Here is a 16,221-nt window from a genome sequence, read left to right on the forward strand (position 1 = left end):
TTAATTCTTTGAGAAAGAGCATCCAGCCAAACTGCTCACTTTAAAGCAAGGGTGGGGTACATCAGCCTATGGGCTGTCTAAGGCCCCGAAATATTTGGTCTGGCCCTGCCAAGGCATTAGGGGTGAGTTAATTGTTTGACCAAATACAGCAGACTAATTTTTAAGTTGATAATTCTGTATGGCCCTCAAATGATGTCATAAATATCCAAATGGCCCTTGGCAGAAAAAAAGTTCCCCACCCCCACCAGAAATCTAAGGCAGAGGGGAGAAGTGACTTGTTCAAGGTCACACATCAAATTCGTTTGTGCCTAGAAACCTGGTCTCAGGACTCCAGTCCTGGGCCCTTTATGTTGTGTCACAAAGTGCATGAATATCTTGCAAAATACTCCCATCTAACAAGGAAAACCAAAATCTTGGGTCTGAATTAACCAGGCAAGTATCTCCATTCTCAACTGTACTCTGGCCATGAAGACCCATGGAAAAGCCACACTGTGCTGGTGACGAGGGAAGGTAAGAGAAGGCACCCTTTCCTTTCCCTCCCTGCAACCCTGGCTGCTCGCCACCCTGCCAGGGAGCCCACCATGCTACCTGCAGCCTCTACTTGCCTGGGTCCCTGGGGCTCCCAAGTTCACACCCCCGAGTCCTGGACTGTGGTTCTCTGGGCTGCAGCCACCAGGGGGCCCCACAACCTCTCCAGCTCCATGACTGGACACCTCAGACCATACCCCACTTTCCTCTATCTGCTCACCCCTCCCTGGGACAGTGTCTGAGTCTAGAGTCATTTCCAGTGGGACTTTGGAAAGGGGGAAAAACAACAACAACAAAAAACAACTGAGGCTTCTGCTAGATGGTCTTTAAAAAGTTACTATATAGTCAGAGTCTGAAGATGTTTCTCAGGCTCACGCACAGTTCTTTTAGGGGAGTCAACCAATGGCCCAGATTAGGGACACCGGTAAGCACAGCAGAGAGCCCTACTCTCTCCATAGCTTTGGAAGGAGGTTGACAGTCCCACCCCTCAGCAGCCAGGGGGGCCTCCCAACACCCAGGCCACCCCTCTGTAAAGTAGGGAGGAACCGGGCCTGCCCTGGCCTTCCCTCGGCCACCCACCATCCTCATCCTCCTCGTCCTCCTCCTCCAGGCCCTCTACGTAGCCCTCGGCGTCGGAATCAGGGGCCTCCTTGTCGTCCCGGTCATAGCCATCGAGATATGTAAGTTGTGGGAGGAGCTTGAACACGTTTTCTCGGTAGTCGTTCAGGTTGGTTACCTCACAATTGAAAAGGTCTAAGCTCTTGAGGTTTTCTAACTTTTTCTGCAAGCAGAAAAATAAAGTCAGCAGTGAGTGACCTGTGGGAGGCAGGAGAGGAGGGGACAGGTGGGGAGAGGGGAAACCACCCAGGGGAACAGGTGGGGATGAAGTGAGACAGTGTGAAGAGCAAAGGCCACAGGGGGTAAAGAATTCTGATTTGGTCTTGCTTGGCCCCAATGTCCACCCAAACACATCACCCCTGGGGGATGGGCCTCAGTTTCTTCACCTGGAAAATGAAGGGTTGGATTTTATCGTTAAAATCTCATCCAATGCCCACAATTTTATTCTGCTTGAAATTAAGGTGGGGCTCTCTTGGTGCATGAGACAAGAGCTGTGCTGCCTGCCCCTGTGACGAGGGGCCAGACGGGAACTAACATGGCAGCATGAGCCAACATACTAACCCCTGCTGCTAGAATAATAAGAGTCAACACAGCACTTGTGTATTAACTCAGTTTGTCCTCAGAACCCTGATAAGGTAGAAATAATTATTCACTTGTTTTCCAGATGAAGAAATAGAGAACTGGGGTTTGGCAGCCCCACTTCCCCCCTGTGCATACTCTCCACCATGCTGCCTGTCAAGAAGGACAAGAGAAAAACTGGCATAGGATCCGGATTTTGTTCATGGCACTTAACATGAATACATTTGCTTTGGCAAAGCTTTATCTAAGAGGGTTTAAGCTCATATATTCCTGCTTGGTGTCTGAGGAAACGGAGGCCCAGGAAGTGGAAGGGTCACACAGATAGCAAGAATACCCTGCCCCAGGCCAAGCCCCTGCTCCCGTGGGGCCAGGCCTAACAGGTGACTAAAGCCACTGTCCCCCACGGTCAATGTGAGGAACCAGGTTGCTCTCTCAAGAGCTTACGATAGAGACCTGATCATTCTCAGCCGAGGGTCAAAGTGCAGGGAGGGAATCTGGGCTGTGGTTTGGGTAGGTGAGCCCAGCACCCCCAACCAAAGCAGTTGCCCACCCTTTAGTGGTGAGTGTAACCCATCGGTCACACTGATCACTAGGAAAAGGAAGCTACAAAAACGTGTGGTCTGGGTGGGAGGAGCATGGTGTGTGTGTGTGTGTGTGTGTGTGTGTGTGTGTGTGTTTATATCTGATCTCTAACAATGATTGATTCACAGTGTTTTATACACTTGGTCCCTCACCTCCCAAACACACAGATAGACCTCCACACATTTTTCCTTTTGTAATGAAATCAAGACTTTCAGATATACAAAATTGTTTTGCTTTCCGATCAGGAGGACTTGACAAGAAGTTCCATGGGAAGGCCATTCTAGTGGGTGACCCCATGCCACAGATGGGCAGAAAATGTCTAGCTTCCCGTTCTGCCACCGGGGCCATCCACCAGCCCCCCGAGCACCCACAGAGAGCAAAGAGTGCTTTTTGGACAAGAACCTACAAACCCAACTGAGGAATGCTCCAACCTCCACCCTCAGGAAAGGGAAAGTGACAAAAGACCCTCAGGGCTTTTCCCTGATTCTAAGTTGCATGGCGTATGAAGTGACTCTCAGGTGTATATTTACAATCAGCGTGTTTATTTTGTGTGGTAGTATTTCTATCTTTCAAAAAAATCTACTAATGAACCAATGACACATCTTACAGTTGACCTCCTTTAAAAAAAAATCAAGATAATTCAGTCATTCAGATCCTGCTTATGTAAAAATTGATATCCTGACCAGGACTTGCCCGTTCCGGCTAGTAAGAATGTTTGGGGTGTGTTCAGCTCCAGGAAGACAGCAGAGGAAGGCCGGCACGAGGCTCCCAGACCACAGTTCTCTGCCATCCCAGACGGCTTGTGTGGGGGCCAACCCGCTTGTGTCGGGGCCAACCCATCTCTCACCCTTCAGAGGCACCAGCCTGGGGCCAGTGACCGAGGAGAAAACAGATTTGCCTCCTCTGGGATCAGCCTAATTCTTGGATGGATCCTCCCTCCCCAAAGATGGGCCAGGAGCTTGAAGAAATGTCAGCTCCAGTTTCCAAAATGAAGCAGACACTGCATGAGGAAAAGCACGAGGCCAGAAGCTGAGACTAGGGCAGTGATGGCGAACCTATGACACGCGTGTCAGGTGACACGCGAACTCATTTTTTTGGTTGATTTTTCTTTGTTAAATGGCATTTAAACATATAAAATAAATATCAAAAATATAAGTCTTTGTTTTACTATGGTTGCAAATATCAAAAAATTTCTATATGTGACACGGCACCAGAATTAAGTTAGGGTTTTTCAAAATGCTGACACGCCGAGCTCAAAAGGGTCCTGGTCTTCACCCAGACTGCCAGCCTGGCTGTGTGACCTGGGCCCAGTCACTTAACTTCTCTAGGTCTCAGTTTCTTGACGGATGAAGCAGAAATAGTTGCTCAAACTCTATCTCACAGTACATAGTGAGAATCAAATGAAGTAAAATAAATGGGGGGGAGACGTTATACAAAAGCAGCATCCCCTGCTATCAGTCCCGCCCTCCGCCCGCCCTGTGGAGAGGGAAGGACCCAATGACTCACCAGTGGCTCTATTGTGCTGAGGTCTTTAATTTTGTTGCCACTTAAGTTTAGATGCTTGAGGTTCGGACACTTTTCTGCCAATACTTCCAGGCCCCCTGAGATTCTGTTATCGCTTAGTTCAAGCTAAACAAGGCAGGGAAATAAAAAGCAGAAACAGCTCTTAAAATGAAGGCTCTATGCTCAGAGCCTTGCAGACAGCGGGGCAGGCAGCTGGATACACCCTCAATTATGCTCCCTAAACATGAAGTGGAGGCCATTCCTCCTCCCCACCCCCACCGCCTGCTTGAGGGCGCACGTGCACGTATGTACACACACACACACACACACACACACACACACACACACACACACACATTCCTCTACACTCTATTTACCTTCTTAAGTTTGTTTAACTTTGGTAAGTTTGCGACTGAGGTGAGGCCTACGTTGATTGTACTTAAGAACTCCAGTTCTTCAAATTCATCTGTGAGGCCTTCGATTTTGCCTTCACAAGACCGACAGTTGTCCAGGACAAGCTCTTTCACCTGGAAAGGGAAGGACTGTGTGAATGGAGGAAGGAACGGGGCCGAGGCAGAAAGGTGTCAGGCCTCCTTGGAGGACAGGGAGACAAAGCCAGGAAGCAGTCCCTCGTTAAAAACAGCACTGCACATGCCCACCCTGGTCTTTCTACCCGGGGGGCTCAGGTTGAGGTGAGCGGAGCTGCAGAACCAGGGGCCACTCCAGACAGGACGCACGGCTGAACGGCAGAAGATAAATTCAGTAAGCCCTGCTGCATCGGCAACACTGGTGGTCTCATTCCAACCCTACCATGCACCGCCACAGCCTCCAGATCCTCGCTCTAACGTCAGGGGACCTCTGAGCCTCACCCCACACCCATATGGCCCCAGCCTGACCGGCCTGAGGCCAGCTCCCTACTTCCCCTCCTCAGCCCCTGTGTTCCCTTCCCCTCCATGTGTCTGTGACCTTCTTCCTGCTGGCGTACCCTCCCTCTCTTGCTCTCACACCGCTCTTGCCACCAGTCATAACCTGCCCACCTGGCCTGGAATTTGTCACCATGGTCACTGCTTGGCCTACCCCAGGGTAGGGAGAGACAATTACCGGGCTCCTCCAACTCTCCATTCGCTAGACCACTGCTGTCCCACAGAACTTCCTGCGGCCAGGGAAACCCTGCGCTGTCCAAGAGGGAAACCACTAGCCATTGGTGGCCACTGTGCACCTGCAATGTGGCTGGTGAGACCGAAGAAGGAGTTTTAAATTTAATTTAATTTTAATTAATATTAAGAGACATGTAAGCTACCATATCGGATATCTCAGCTCTCGGCTTTGCCCTTTGGGGACCTGAGTAGATGTGGAAGGAGAGAATGGAAATCCACAAGCCAGGATGGACCCATAACGAAATGCTGAGGGCAACCAAGTCCAAAAGCTGGTCTTTGGAGGCACTTCTATGGCTCTGCCCCCTGCCCAACTCTCTGGAAGCAGTTTGCCCTATTAGGGGTCTTAGATTCTCCTCTCTTGGGCCCCAAATCCTTTGTTTCTAATGAGGCAGAAAGAACTGATAAAAAAGCCACCCTCTCATTAGGTTGTTAGAAGGCAGACTTGGCTGACGCTGGAGGCCAGGCTTTCGGACACTAGCTGAGAAGAGCGATCATGTCTCAAGCCTGAACTGACCCAGGGAGTCAACCAGGGCAGCCGGGGTGCTGGCCCTCCAGGCAGACGCCCAGTTACCCACTCGGGTCCCTGACAGGCTGACAGGCCCTGGACCCCCAGGGCTGACAGGCACCTTACAGATGATTCCTCCTGGCCGCACCTGGGCCTGACACAGCACCCTGCCTGCTCCCTGCAGCCCCCAGGAAACACGCACTGCTGCCGCCTGGCCATGCCGGCCCTAGGACTTCCACCCCCAGGCCTGACTTCTCACCCCTGGGTCACACAGATAGGCCCGTCCTTCTCAGCAGCAGCCTTACAATGTCCAAAGGGTCATTGCTGCCCCTCAGAGCCTCTTCTTCTCAGGGATAAGCAGTCGGACCCTCTAATCTGCCTGCCAGGCTGCCCCATGCTTCCCTGCAGCAGTTTGCATAGCTCTTCCCTGCAGGGCCCAGGATGACCATCTTGCCAAGGTCCTCCAGGTGCCCCTCCGATTGGGGCATCTCTGGGTCAAATGCCAACTTGGGGGAACAGACCCACAGCAGGCCTGCCGTGCCCCTCCTCAGGCTACCCTTGCCTGTGAGCAGACTAGGGGAGCTCAGGGCACATCAGTGCTCTCTTCCTCCCTGCTGGAGCGATGCACACGGCTCAGCCCAGAACGGTGGCAATTTGCAAGGAGGGGCCGAGCACAGCACAGCATTAACCCCTCACGGCTAGGAAGCTCTGGGCCTAGGCACTGGCGCCAAGGCCCACCTTTCCTGGGGCCTTTCCTGTCCTTTCCCACTCTCTCAGTCCCCAGGAGAGGCCAGATGTCCAGGTCAAGTCACCTTCTCAAGGTCAGTGGCAAGAATGCCTGGGAATAAGTTCTACCCTAGGGCAGGAAATCAGTGTAGAGCCAGGAAGCCAGGCCTCAGGGGAGCAGAGCAAAGCAGAGCAGATGGAGGGAGAGCAACTGTACTGGGGGAGGGAGGACCCTCCTTCAGTCTGTAGTAAACGCCGGAGTCACAGGGCCCACCATCTTCTTTAGTTACTGTTTCCTTGGAAGGTCTTGGGAGTTCTGTAACCTCCACCAAAGAAAGACAAATATGAGAACGGATTCCAATCCACCCTCAACGATTTCAGACATGCGATTTCTCTAACCGGGTCAACGCCTTCTCCTCTTAAGGCCATTAGCCAAGGAGAAGGCCCCAGAGCTGGGGGGAGGTGGTGCTGGAGAGTCAAGGGAATTCCTCCTGGAAGTCGACCTCTTTCCCGGAGCAGCACAGTGCTGCCTGGGAATTCTACAGACAGAGGCTCCAGCTCCAGCACCACACCAAACTGGTGGCCATTCCTCTCCGGAACAATATGCAAGTAAGTGCTACTATTACTACTGTGTTATTAATAACAATCCTGGGCTCTTTCCTGAGCCCTCAGCAGGCACCCTCTAAGTGCTAGACCCACAATGGCTCCACAGGGCATTCTCCCGTTTCTCAAGGGCAGGAGTGGTCACAGGAGGGTGTCTGCTGGGCCTGGTGGTCAGTGTTGGCTCCCGATGATTTCTGACATTCTCATATATAGGGCACAGGCGCTCCCAGAGCCCCAACTCAATCGAACAAGCTGCCCTGGCAGCCACCTGCTCCCCTTCTACCCCTCTTTTAACTGTTCCACCGGCCGGGTGGGGGCCACTCCCAGCAGTCCCCACCCTGGTTACACTTCCTCAGTAACCAAAGTACAAAACAACCCAGCCCTCGCTCAGATGAGGCTGAAGTCAGGGAGCACCGATCTGGCGAGGGGCTGGGGCACCCCACTCTCCCCAGGGAGCAAGAGGCTGCTTCGTCACTGGCAAGGGAGGCCTGTGGTGTCTGGGGGCCAGGTCTGTGGGGTTTGTAGGTCTGTGGGGCGTGCAGGATCCCCGGGGTTTCTGCATTTCCTTCCTGTTGGGGGTTTCAACACTCTTTGGGGTGAGATTAAAGAGGAGGGGCAAGTCTAGGCTTAGACCCCAGGGTGCTAATTTCACCAAAATGTACAAACCACACTGGGGGAAACCCCTTCTTTGTGGGTCGATGGGGATGGCAGGTAAGCTGCCTGTGAAAAGTCTGAAATGGATCAAACAGGAAAAAACAAAAATGCCAGCCCAACAGCGGAAGTCAGTGGGCCCACCCCTACCTCGGACGAGGACCACACTTCTTAGAGCTCCCGAATAGGAACAGGCTATCTATCCACACCTCCAACGCGCCCCAGCGTTCCTTAAACCACTTTGAACTGCTGCAATTGCCACCCGCTTCCTCCCATCTCTGCTTGGTGACCATGCTCTAAACCAGCAGTTCTCAACCTGTGGGTCGAGACCCCTTTGGGGGTCGAACGACCCTTTCACAGGGGTTGCCTAAGACCATCGCAAAACACATATATAATTACATATTGTTTTTGTGATTAATCACTATGCTTTAATTATGTCCAATTTGTAACAATGAAAATACATCCTGCATATCAGATATTTACATTACAATTCATAACAGTAGCAAAATTACAGTTATGAAGTAGCAACGAAAATAATTTTATGGTTGGGGGTCACCACAACACGAGGAACTGTATTAAAGGGTCGCGGCATTAGGAAGGTTGAGAACCACTGCTCTAAACCCTTCCAGGTGAAGAGAGCATCCCTGACATTCCAGGGAGTGTTCTCCTTAAAAAAAAAAACAACAAAAAAATTAAGGCCTCTTTCCTCCTGCCAAATCCTGGGTGTGAGCTAAGTGCAAAGTTAAAATTAAACCGGAAATTTGTACTTTGGGTTTAGACTCTCTCCCAACTCCACTGGCTGTTTAAAAATATCCGAATGTGGTTACTCTCTTTCTAGTTCAACAGCTGGGACGACACTGCGTGTATCAGGAGCTCTTCAGACACACCAGTGACAAACCTACAAACCTACACAGGACCCTCTGCCTCATGCCTCAAGTGCTGACACCCCAGAGAAGCCTGAATAGCCACACTCGGCCCCAAAGAGATGTGAGTGGAGCACTAAGAAGTTCCCTAGAAGTCAGACTGCCCGGCCCCGGTATTTCCTGAAAAACATGTCCACAAAGCAAGAGCGCAGTGGCCATTTCTCACCACCGAGAGCTGTGAGGTCCATGATCAACATGAACACATTATTACTGAGGAACCCACTGGTTGTTCCAAAACTGTGCAATCGTGTCTTTACAGTGGCTCCAATTTGGCCATTCCTCTGTGTTCCCAACACTGCAGCCTGGTCCTGGCCAGTCACGTAAGTCACGCTGAGCCTGCTCTGCTTCCCAAGGGGCCTCTGTGACAGCAGGGACATTGGACTCCTGGGAATAGGCCCTGACTGGAGGCCAAGGACCCTGCTGACGGGCTGAATGAACCCTGATGTATCCCTGAGATGTTGGGCTCAGCCTCTGCAGAAAGGGGATGATATTTGTTAACCTATAAAATGCAAGCTCTCGCCTAGAAAACATTCCCAGTTTGTGGCCACCGCCTGGGGGGAGGGGGAATTCAAGTCCCTAAACTAACCTGGAGGCCCTCCACTCTGGATCTCCCCCTACATCCTCCAATCTCATTGCTCCCCGCTCTCATCCTTGCACAAGGCCCCCCTCCCCAGGAGGCCTTCCCCTGCGTCCAGCTCTGAGCATCCCGGGGCACCAAAGGCAGCTGCTGCATGAATCATTTAATCGTGTATTAAGCATTCGAGCCTCCTAGAGGTCAGGGACTGTCCTTCTCCATAATCAGCCTAGCGGGGTGTGGACACCAGAGCAACTGCTTAACAAATGTCCTGTCTATCGTGCCAGGCACAACAGTAGGTGCGGGGCACACAGAGTAAGTCAAGCCATGAAATTTACAATGTAACTGGTCCAAGACAAGTTGAATCAACACCCTCCCTCTGTAAACAACAGCAGCGATGGTTTTCAGTATGTCTTGTATCCCGGAGACAAGCGAACTGCGCACACTCCTTCCTCCTGACCCAGTGCTCTGCCCCTCTCTCCAGATAGGGTGCTCCTGTGTCATTGTTCACCTGGGCCAATGCTGAGGGGACAGTGAGCAGGAGGTGTGGTGGCTGGCTAGGAGGAGACAGACAGCTGGCAAACAACTATAGTCCCGTGTGCCAGCTAGGAGGCATACTATTGGACCTAGAAAGACCAAGAAAGGGGGCACACATATCAAAGCCAGGACTGGCCATGTAGTTTGTAGGGCCCAGAGCAAAAGGAAAATATGAGAACCCTTGCTCACAAATTAAGAATTCTAAGACAGTGACAGCAGCACATTAAACCCAAGAGCAGGCCCTTCTAAGCATGGGGCCCTGTGTGACTGCGCAAGTCATATGCCCCCGTGAAGCTGGCGCTGATTTACATGGACAACTTGGGCCTCAAACATAGTCCTCCGGGGGCCAGAACCAGAGTAAAGGAAGCCGAGTGAGAACTGCTCTTTATTTTCCCAGTGTTTCCTGAGGCAAGGTGGAGAGGTGGACAGAAGGCAGGCTCTGGCGTCATGACAGACCTGGCTCGAATCCATTCTCCACTTGCTTGCTCATCTCACCCCTCCTGAGCTCCTGCAATGACCAGAGTGCTGATCACTGAGGGTTGGATTAAATGAAATAATACTTTGAACATCCCAGCTGTGGAAAAAGCCATTTTCCTTCCCCTGGATCCAGACACATTTATTGCTGTGTCCCCCATCCAAGCACAAGAATGAGAACAGCCCGACTGGTGTGGCTCCGCGGCTGGGCATCGACCTATGAACTAGGAGGTCATTGTTCAATTCCCAGTCAGGGCACATGCCCAGGTTGTGGGTTCAATCACAAGTAGGGTCATGCAGGAGGCAGCTGATAATAATTCTCTCTCATCATTGATATTTCTACCTTTCTCTCCCTCTCCCTTCCTCTCTGAAATCAAATATATATATAGATATATAGATAGATAGATAATGAGAACAAAGGCAGGCCCCAGCAGATCTGAGTTACCTCAGCTGTTTGCAAGGCTTCCTCATGGAATATACAAGGCCTTTGAACAGTTTGGAGAACTAAGATAGTTACCCCAAACCCACCCCTTTATTTTACATCCACGCCTTGTTTTGATTATTTTTTTCCACTAACCTCAACCCTTGATTGTCTTTTTTCACTGAGTAAGACTTCAGTACATATTTGTAGCTTTGGTTTCAACCTCGTTAGTCCCTGACCAATTTAGTTTTCCAGTTCCAGCCTTGCACAGAAGAGAAGACTCAAATCAAATTGACCCTGCGGTGGTTTTGTGTGTGTGTGTGTGTGTGTGTGTGTGTGTGCGCTCATGGGTTTTAAATAGGTCAGCTTTTAAATGGGCCATCCCCTGTTGCAGATTTCTAGCTAGAAGGCCAGACTGTTTGAGGCACCAACGCACAGGGGAAACGGGCTTCTCCCAAACGTGTTCGATTAGAGTGATAAATGCTTGTGATTTTGTCATTGTAACCATAAAATCTAGTTTTGCTTCACAGTTGGTGTGACAAAACCTGCAAAAATCAGTGAGGTTCCATGGGGTAAAAGTCGGGCTCTGGGAGAAAAGTCAGACATTTCGAAAGCTAGACAGGCCTTAGGGATCACCTAGGCCAGTGGCTTGCTGACCACAACGCGCAGTAAAAAATCCATTTACACCTTGACTCAGGGCATACCTTTTTGTGTGCATATAGACATACACACTGAAACAAAACTTACCCTGTTAAAATTACTCCTTTCTAGTACATTTAAAAAAAAATTTTAAACCCACGGTTTGCAAAATACTGGTCTAGTTTAGCCCTTTTCTCAGAGGAAGAAGCCAGGACCAGAGTTCGCGTAGAGCTTAGGAACCCCAGGCTGGGTGATTCTTCTGCTGAACCATGTACACTGTACCGCTGCTCTCGTCAGAAGCCACAGTCCCCTGTGGAAGACCCAGGAATCGTCCAGGTAGCCTTCAGTTGCTGGTAAGAGGAGGGTATTCCTCAGCCTTGATGGTAGCTGAGACAGGTGTCCACACCTCTTAAAGATCTTTTAAAAGAGGCAGGGCCCACATTACTTAAAAAAAAAAAAAAGGAAGAAAATCTCCCCAAGATTAAAAAAAAAGCATCCAAGTGTCTGGATTTTGTTTCCTACAATAGAGCTCTGGAGGCACGGGCGGGTGGGAGCACATGGCCGCGGGAAGTCGGTGACGCCATCCTTATTATTTTAGGGAACCGAGCAACGCAAGCAGGGGCGCTGCAGCAGCGGTAATTAAGCTGTCGGGCCGGCAAGGGTAATAGGCTGCGCGCCGGCTGGGGGAGGGCTTGTATTAACATAAACCCTGTGACTGGCTCCCTCGCCGCCTGGAACTGGATTCCTACCTCCTCCTCCTCGGGTGTGGGGAGGACTTGGTGGCTGTCTCGCCAAGACAGAGGAGCTGGTTCCACTGCAGATGCTTCCTGCAGCCAGAAGGACAGACTCAGAGCCGGAACCACCCCAGGACCCGCCCAGGTGGGTGTAGGACCTGGGCTTTGGGCCTTCCAATGGGCCTGTTTAACTTCTTGTGAACTTCAGCAAGGCTGGGGCCCCTCCCTGATGTTCTGCCTTCGCTTTCCTCCCCTAAAATCTCATTTCTCCCTTCCAGCCATCTCCTCCACTTCAAGGACTTGTCAGTTCCACCTCCTGCAGGAAGCTTTCCCTGACTGCCCAGCCCTGCACCAGCACTGCCTGATGTAAGAGCACAGGAATGAAAATAGTCCAAGAGCAAGAGAATAGAGGCTTAGAAAGCTGTTTGGGAGCCAGGAAGTGGGGAGCAGTTCAGAAGGGAGATGAGGCTCTTGGAATTTGTGGGTGGCATGATCAATTGAAAAAAATCCAGCAGGCTGCATCTTCTAAGTGGTCCCTTCCTACCTTCAGTAGATCCGGAAGGTCTGAAGAAGCAGAAGTTGGAAGCACAGTCCAGTGAAGACCCTGGTCCCAGCAGGTGGCGTGTGAATGGGACCAGAAGAAGGAAAGGGGAGAAGATGTGGGCGGGTTCAGTGCAAAGGATGCTCGACACGCTGTTTGGCCTGGACTCTGGTGCTCACTTGGCCACTACCTTGCTTGCGCGCTGAGGGAGGTCATGTCCACTCTCTGGGCTTCTGCCAGCCCCTAGTCCACATACTGAACAATGGAGCCTGAGTACAGAGGTGCGATTCCTTCTGGCTCCAAAATCCTGTAGTCCACACACTTTTAGTCCCACCCATACCCAATCTCAGTCACTGTTCTCCAAAAGTAGGTGGGAAATTTCATGGGCTAAAGAAGCCCAGAATTCATCACTAAGGGACGCCAGAAAGGAAATACAGGACACTGGGCAATTACCCTGATAATTACTGAAATGCAAAAGTCAGTCATGTAGTCGATTAAAACACATCTGGACCACAAAACAGCCCCCAGAAGTCTGGGGTGTTGTGTTCCAAATGTGGGAGTCTGGCTTCCTCCATGTGATGTCCACCAGCCATCTCACAAGGCAGCAGAGGGCAGGCACCTCAGCTGACGGGGTCCCTTCTCTGATCAACAACCCTGTGATTCTTAAAAAACCCACACCACCCACAATGACCTCATTACAGAGCCACAGCACCGGCCACGAGGAGACTGAAGAGGAAGGCCTAGAGAGCAGGGGTGGATAAATCCTGGTCAATCTTCCTAAAACACCGCTTGGATCACCTCCCATCTGTCCCTGTCCCAAAGCTTTTAATGGCCATGGGGATCAAGTGCAAATCCAGAGGAGGATTTCCAGCCCCCCCACCATCATGGCTCTCTGACCAAACCCCCTGTGCCTCCTCTGAAGGTAGTCTGTCCCTGCCTCACCCCTCTACCAGGCTCCCTGACCGGCAGCGAGCACCATGATACCACCTGGCATTTCTTCCCCATGGTACAGTAAACAAAGCGCTTCCCCAGGCATCATCGCATTTACCTTGTCCACAGACAAGTGGAGTTCTACCCTCCCAGGGAACATGTCCCTGTCCACCAGGCCCCCTGAGAGCCACTGCTCGGGCACAGGACATCTGGCGGTCTTTATGCCTGCTCCTCTCCTCCAGACACAGCCTTTCTAAGGTCTCAGCGGCCCCTGGTGCTCTGCCTAGAGGAGCTAGCTTTCAGAAACACAGGTCACTCCAGCTAGAGGAGAGGAAGAAGTGGGGTGGGCAAAGGCTGACCCCTTACTCACTTTCTAAAGCAAAGTGCCCCACTAACTCCACTCTTGGGCAAGTCAACACAAATATATTTTTTAATTTTTAAATATTTTTATTGATTTCAGAGAGGAAGGGAGAGGGAGAGACAGAAACATCAATGATGAGAATCATTGATCAGTTGCCTCCTGCACGCCCCCTACTAGGGAGCCCACAAATGGGCATGTGGCCAGACCGGGAATTGAACCATGACCTCCTGATTCATAGGTCAACGCTCAACCACTGAGCCACGCTGGCCGGGCAAAAAATATATTTTTTAAAATGGCTTCCTGGGCCCTCTGTCCCAGCTCACTAATGCTGTTGATTTTGGCTACTGTGATCAGATTCAAGGATTTAAGCCTGGCTGGGCTGAGACCACTTGTGGACAGCGGGGGCTGTCTGCTGCAGAGATCCCACCTGAGTCCCTGGGTCAGCAGGGTGTGAAAAGGGAGCGCAGCCCAGGGTCTCTGCCATGGGTACAGTGTGGACCAGAACAGCTACCCTGAGTAGAAGAACGGCCTGCAAAACCAAAGTTCATTCATTTCCTCAGTTTTACTACTAAGATCCATGAGCTGGCAGTTCAAAGCCTCCGTCCAGCCCCGCCCACCACCATAACCCATCTAAGAGAGCACACCACTCAGACTCAGGGATCGAGGCACTTTCCACAGCCCTGGTACTAGGCCTCTGCCGAATTCCCAACTGGCTTTTAAAAAATGCTTCAGAGAATGAAGGAACTACATCTGCCACTGCTGCGGAACCAGTGGATCCAATCCAGCTTCTCGGGCAACTGAACCAACCCAGTGATTCACCCCAAGGTTAGAGTCAGCCCACTGCAGAATCCAGCCTTGGGCCAGCCTCGGATCTCCTAACTTAGGGCCCACACCCCTAAGTCACACGCCTCTCCATAGGGAACTCCTTGACGCCAGAGGAAACAGAATAGGAAAAAGAAAAAAGCTGTTAGGAAAAGAGCCCCCTGCCTGAATTCAGCTCCCTCCCTCCCGCCCTGCCTCCACTCACCCCCGTATGAATAGAGTGCAGAAGAGGCAGGAAAAGCTAAGTGGCCTTAGAGATGAAACCCTCGACCTTGGCCTCCTTCCCTGCCAACCCTACCCAGAGTGACAAAAATATTGGCAGTGACAGAAACAGAGCAAACACTGCTGCACTGAGCCCTGGTGTCCAACCACCAGTCGGAAACCGCTGATTTTGGCAGAAACGGAAACCGGTCATGCATTAGAACCTAAGGCTGGGGGCTGAACGTTCCTTCCATCCAAGGTCACACACAAGAAGCAATTTAACCTGAGTTTTCTTCTCCCTTAGAGAAATTCTATATGTGCAACCTGCCTAAGTCTATAAATTAAATGCTTATGATAAAAGTATTGGGGATGGAAGTAGAAGAAATGCTAAGAAGTAAATGTTAGTTCCTATGTCTAGTAACTGGAAGGGGGGAAAATGGAAAGCAATGGAATGAGAGAAAGCAAGGAAGGAATGGGAAGGCGAGGCCCCGCTGGGAGAAGAGGAGGATGAAACATGGGAGGGAGACAGACAGGCCTGAGAAAAAGGCACAGGCAAGTCAACAACAGGGAAGAGGAGGAAGTTACAAGGTTTACAGGCTTTGCTTTACTTCCAGAGCTCCACCCTCTTCACCTGCATTTTGGTGATAGACTTTTCTTTTTCTTTTTTTAATCTTTATTGTTAGATGACAGAACTTGACCTATCTTTACTGTGTGTGTTTTTTTTAATAGAGTTGAGTTCATTGTCGTTCACAGATCTACAGGTGCTTTAATCTCAAAATGCTAAAATACAAAAACCGTACAATCTTTATAATCCTTGAGGATCAGAGAGGGGCTAGACCAGCAGAGATGATGTAAAAAAGAATCTAATGTGTTCGTCTTCACCAGAAGCTCATGGAGGAGGTCCTCCAAGGTGGTCAACACAGACCAGGCCATCCCAGGCTGTGTTGACAGAAACAAGCAGGATGGACCAACGTTCCTCCCTCAGCGTCACAAAACACTCTGCTCCAATAGGGCCAGACTTCAAATTCCGAACCCTAAAGCATTACAAACTGGAGGAAGGCAATCAGAGAGGGAAGACGTCTGAAAACTGACACTTGGGCGAGCAATGGCAGGAACCAGGGATGTTTAGGCTGGAGGGTGGGAAAGACTCTTGGTCACTATCTTTCTCCAACTATTTGAGGGAGTGTCATATGCAAAAGAAGTACATTTATTCTGTGTTCCTCGGTGGCGAAGAACTAAGATCACTGTGCACGAATTACAAAGAGGCAGTTTTAGGCCCAAAATAAAATACAATAGGGTATTTAAATCATTACACTGTTCCATAAAATGGGCTGCTCTGAAAAAAAATAAATAAAAAATAAGTGAGCTCCCTGGAGGCTACTAAGGGACTGTCTGTAAAGAACTTCACACATAAACAGTGCTGAACAGTTATTAAATGAAAAATATTGCATGATGAAGCACTGAAAAGAGATGAGCCTTGGGTCTTTTCTTCTCTTACAATGCTATGGTTTGATTCTTTCCTCTTTTGTTTTTAAATATATTTTTACTAGAGGCCCGATGCATGAAATTCATGCATGGCTGGGGTCCCTACACCTGGCCAGCGATTGGACTG

General features: G+C 50.5%; 1 protein-coding gene across 2 annotated transcripts in view; it reads right to left on the bottom strand.

Moving 5' to 3' along the window:
• Positions 1-16,221, bottom strand: part of ANP32A (acidic (leucine-rich) nuclear phosphoprotein 32 family, member A) — a 41,592-nt gene that overhangs the window by 4,096 nt on the left and 21,275 nt on the right. For both annotated transcript variants that reach the window (XM_005862088.2, XM_014536309.1), the window contains exons 2-4: positions 4,188-4,337; positions 3,814-3,936; positions 1,108-1,309 (exon numbers count right to left, since the gene is read on the bottom strand). In XM_005862088.2, the coding sequence (XP_005862150.1) occupies positions 1,108-1,309; positions 3,814-3,936; positions 4,188-4,337 (475 nt within the window). The remainder of the gene's footprint in view (positions 1-1,107; positions 1,310-3,813; positions 3,937-4,187; positions 4,338-16,221) is intronic.

Source organism: Myotis brandtii, unplaced genomic scaffold, assembly GCF_000412655.1.
Source record: "Myotis brandtii unplaced genomic scaffold, ASM41265v1 scaffold160, whole genome shotgun sequence".
Lineage (NCBI taxonomy): Eukaryota > Metazoa > Chordata > Mammalia > Chiroptera > Vespertilionidae > Myotis > Myotis brandtii.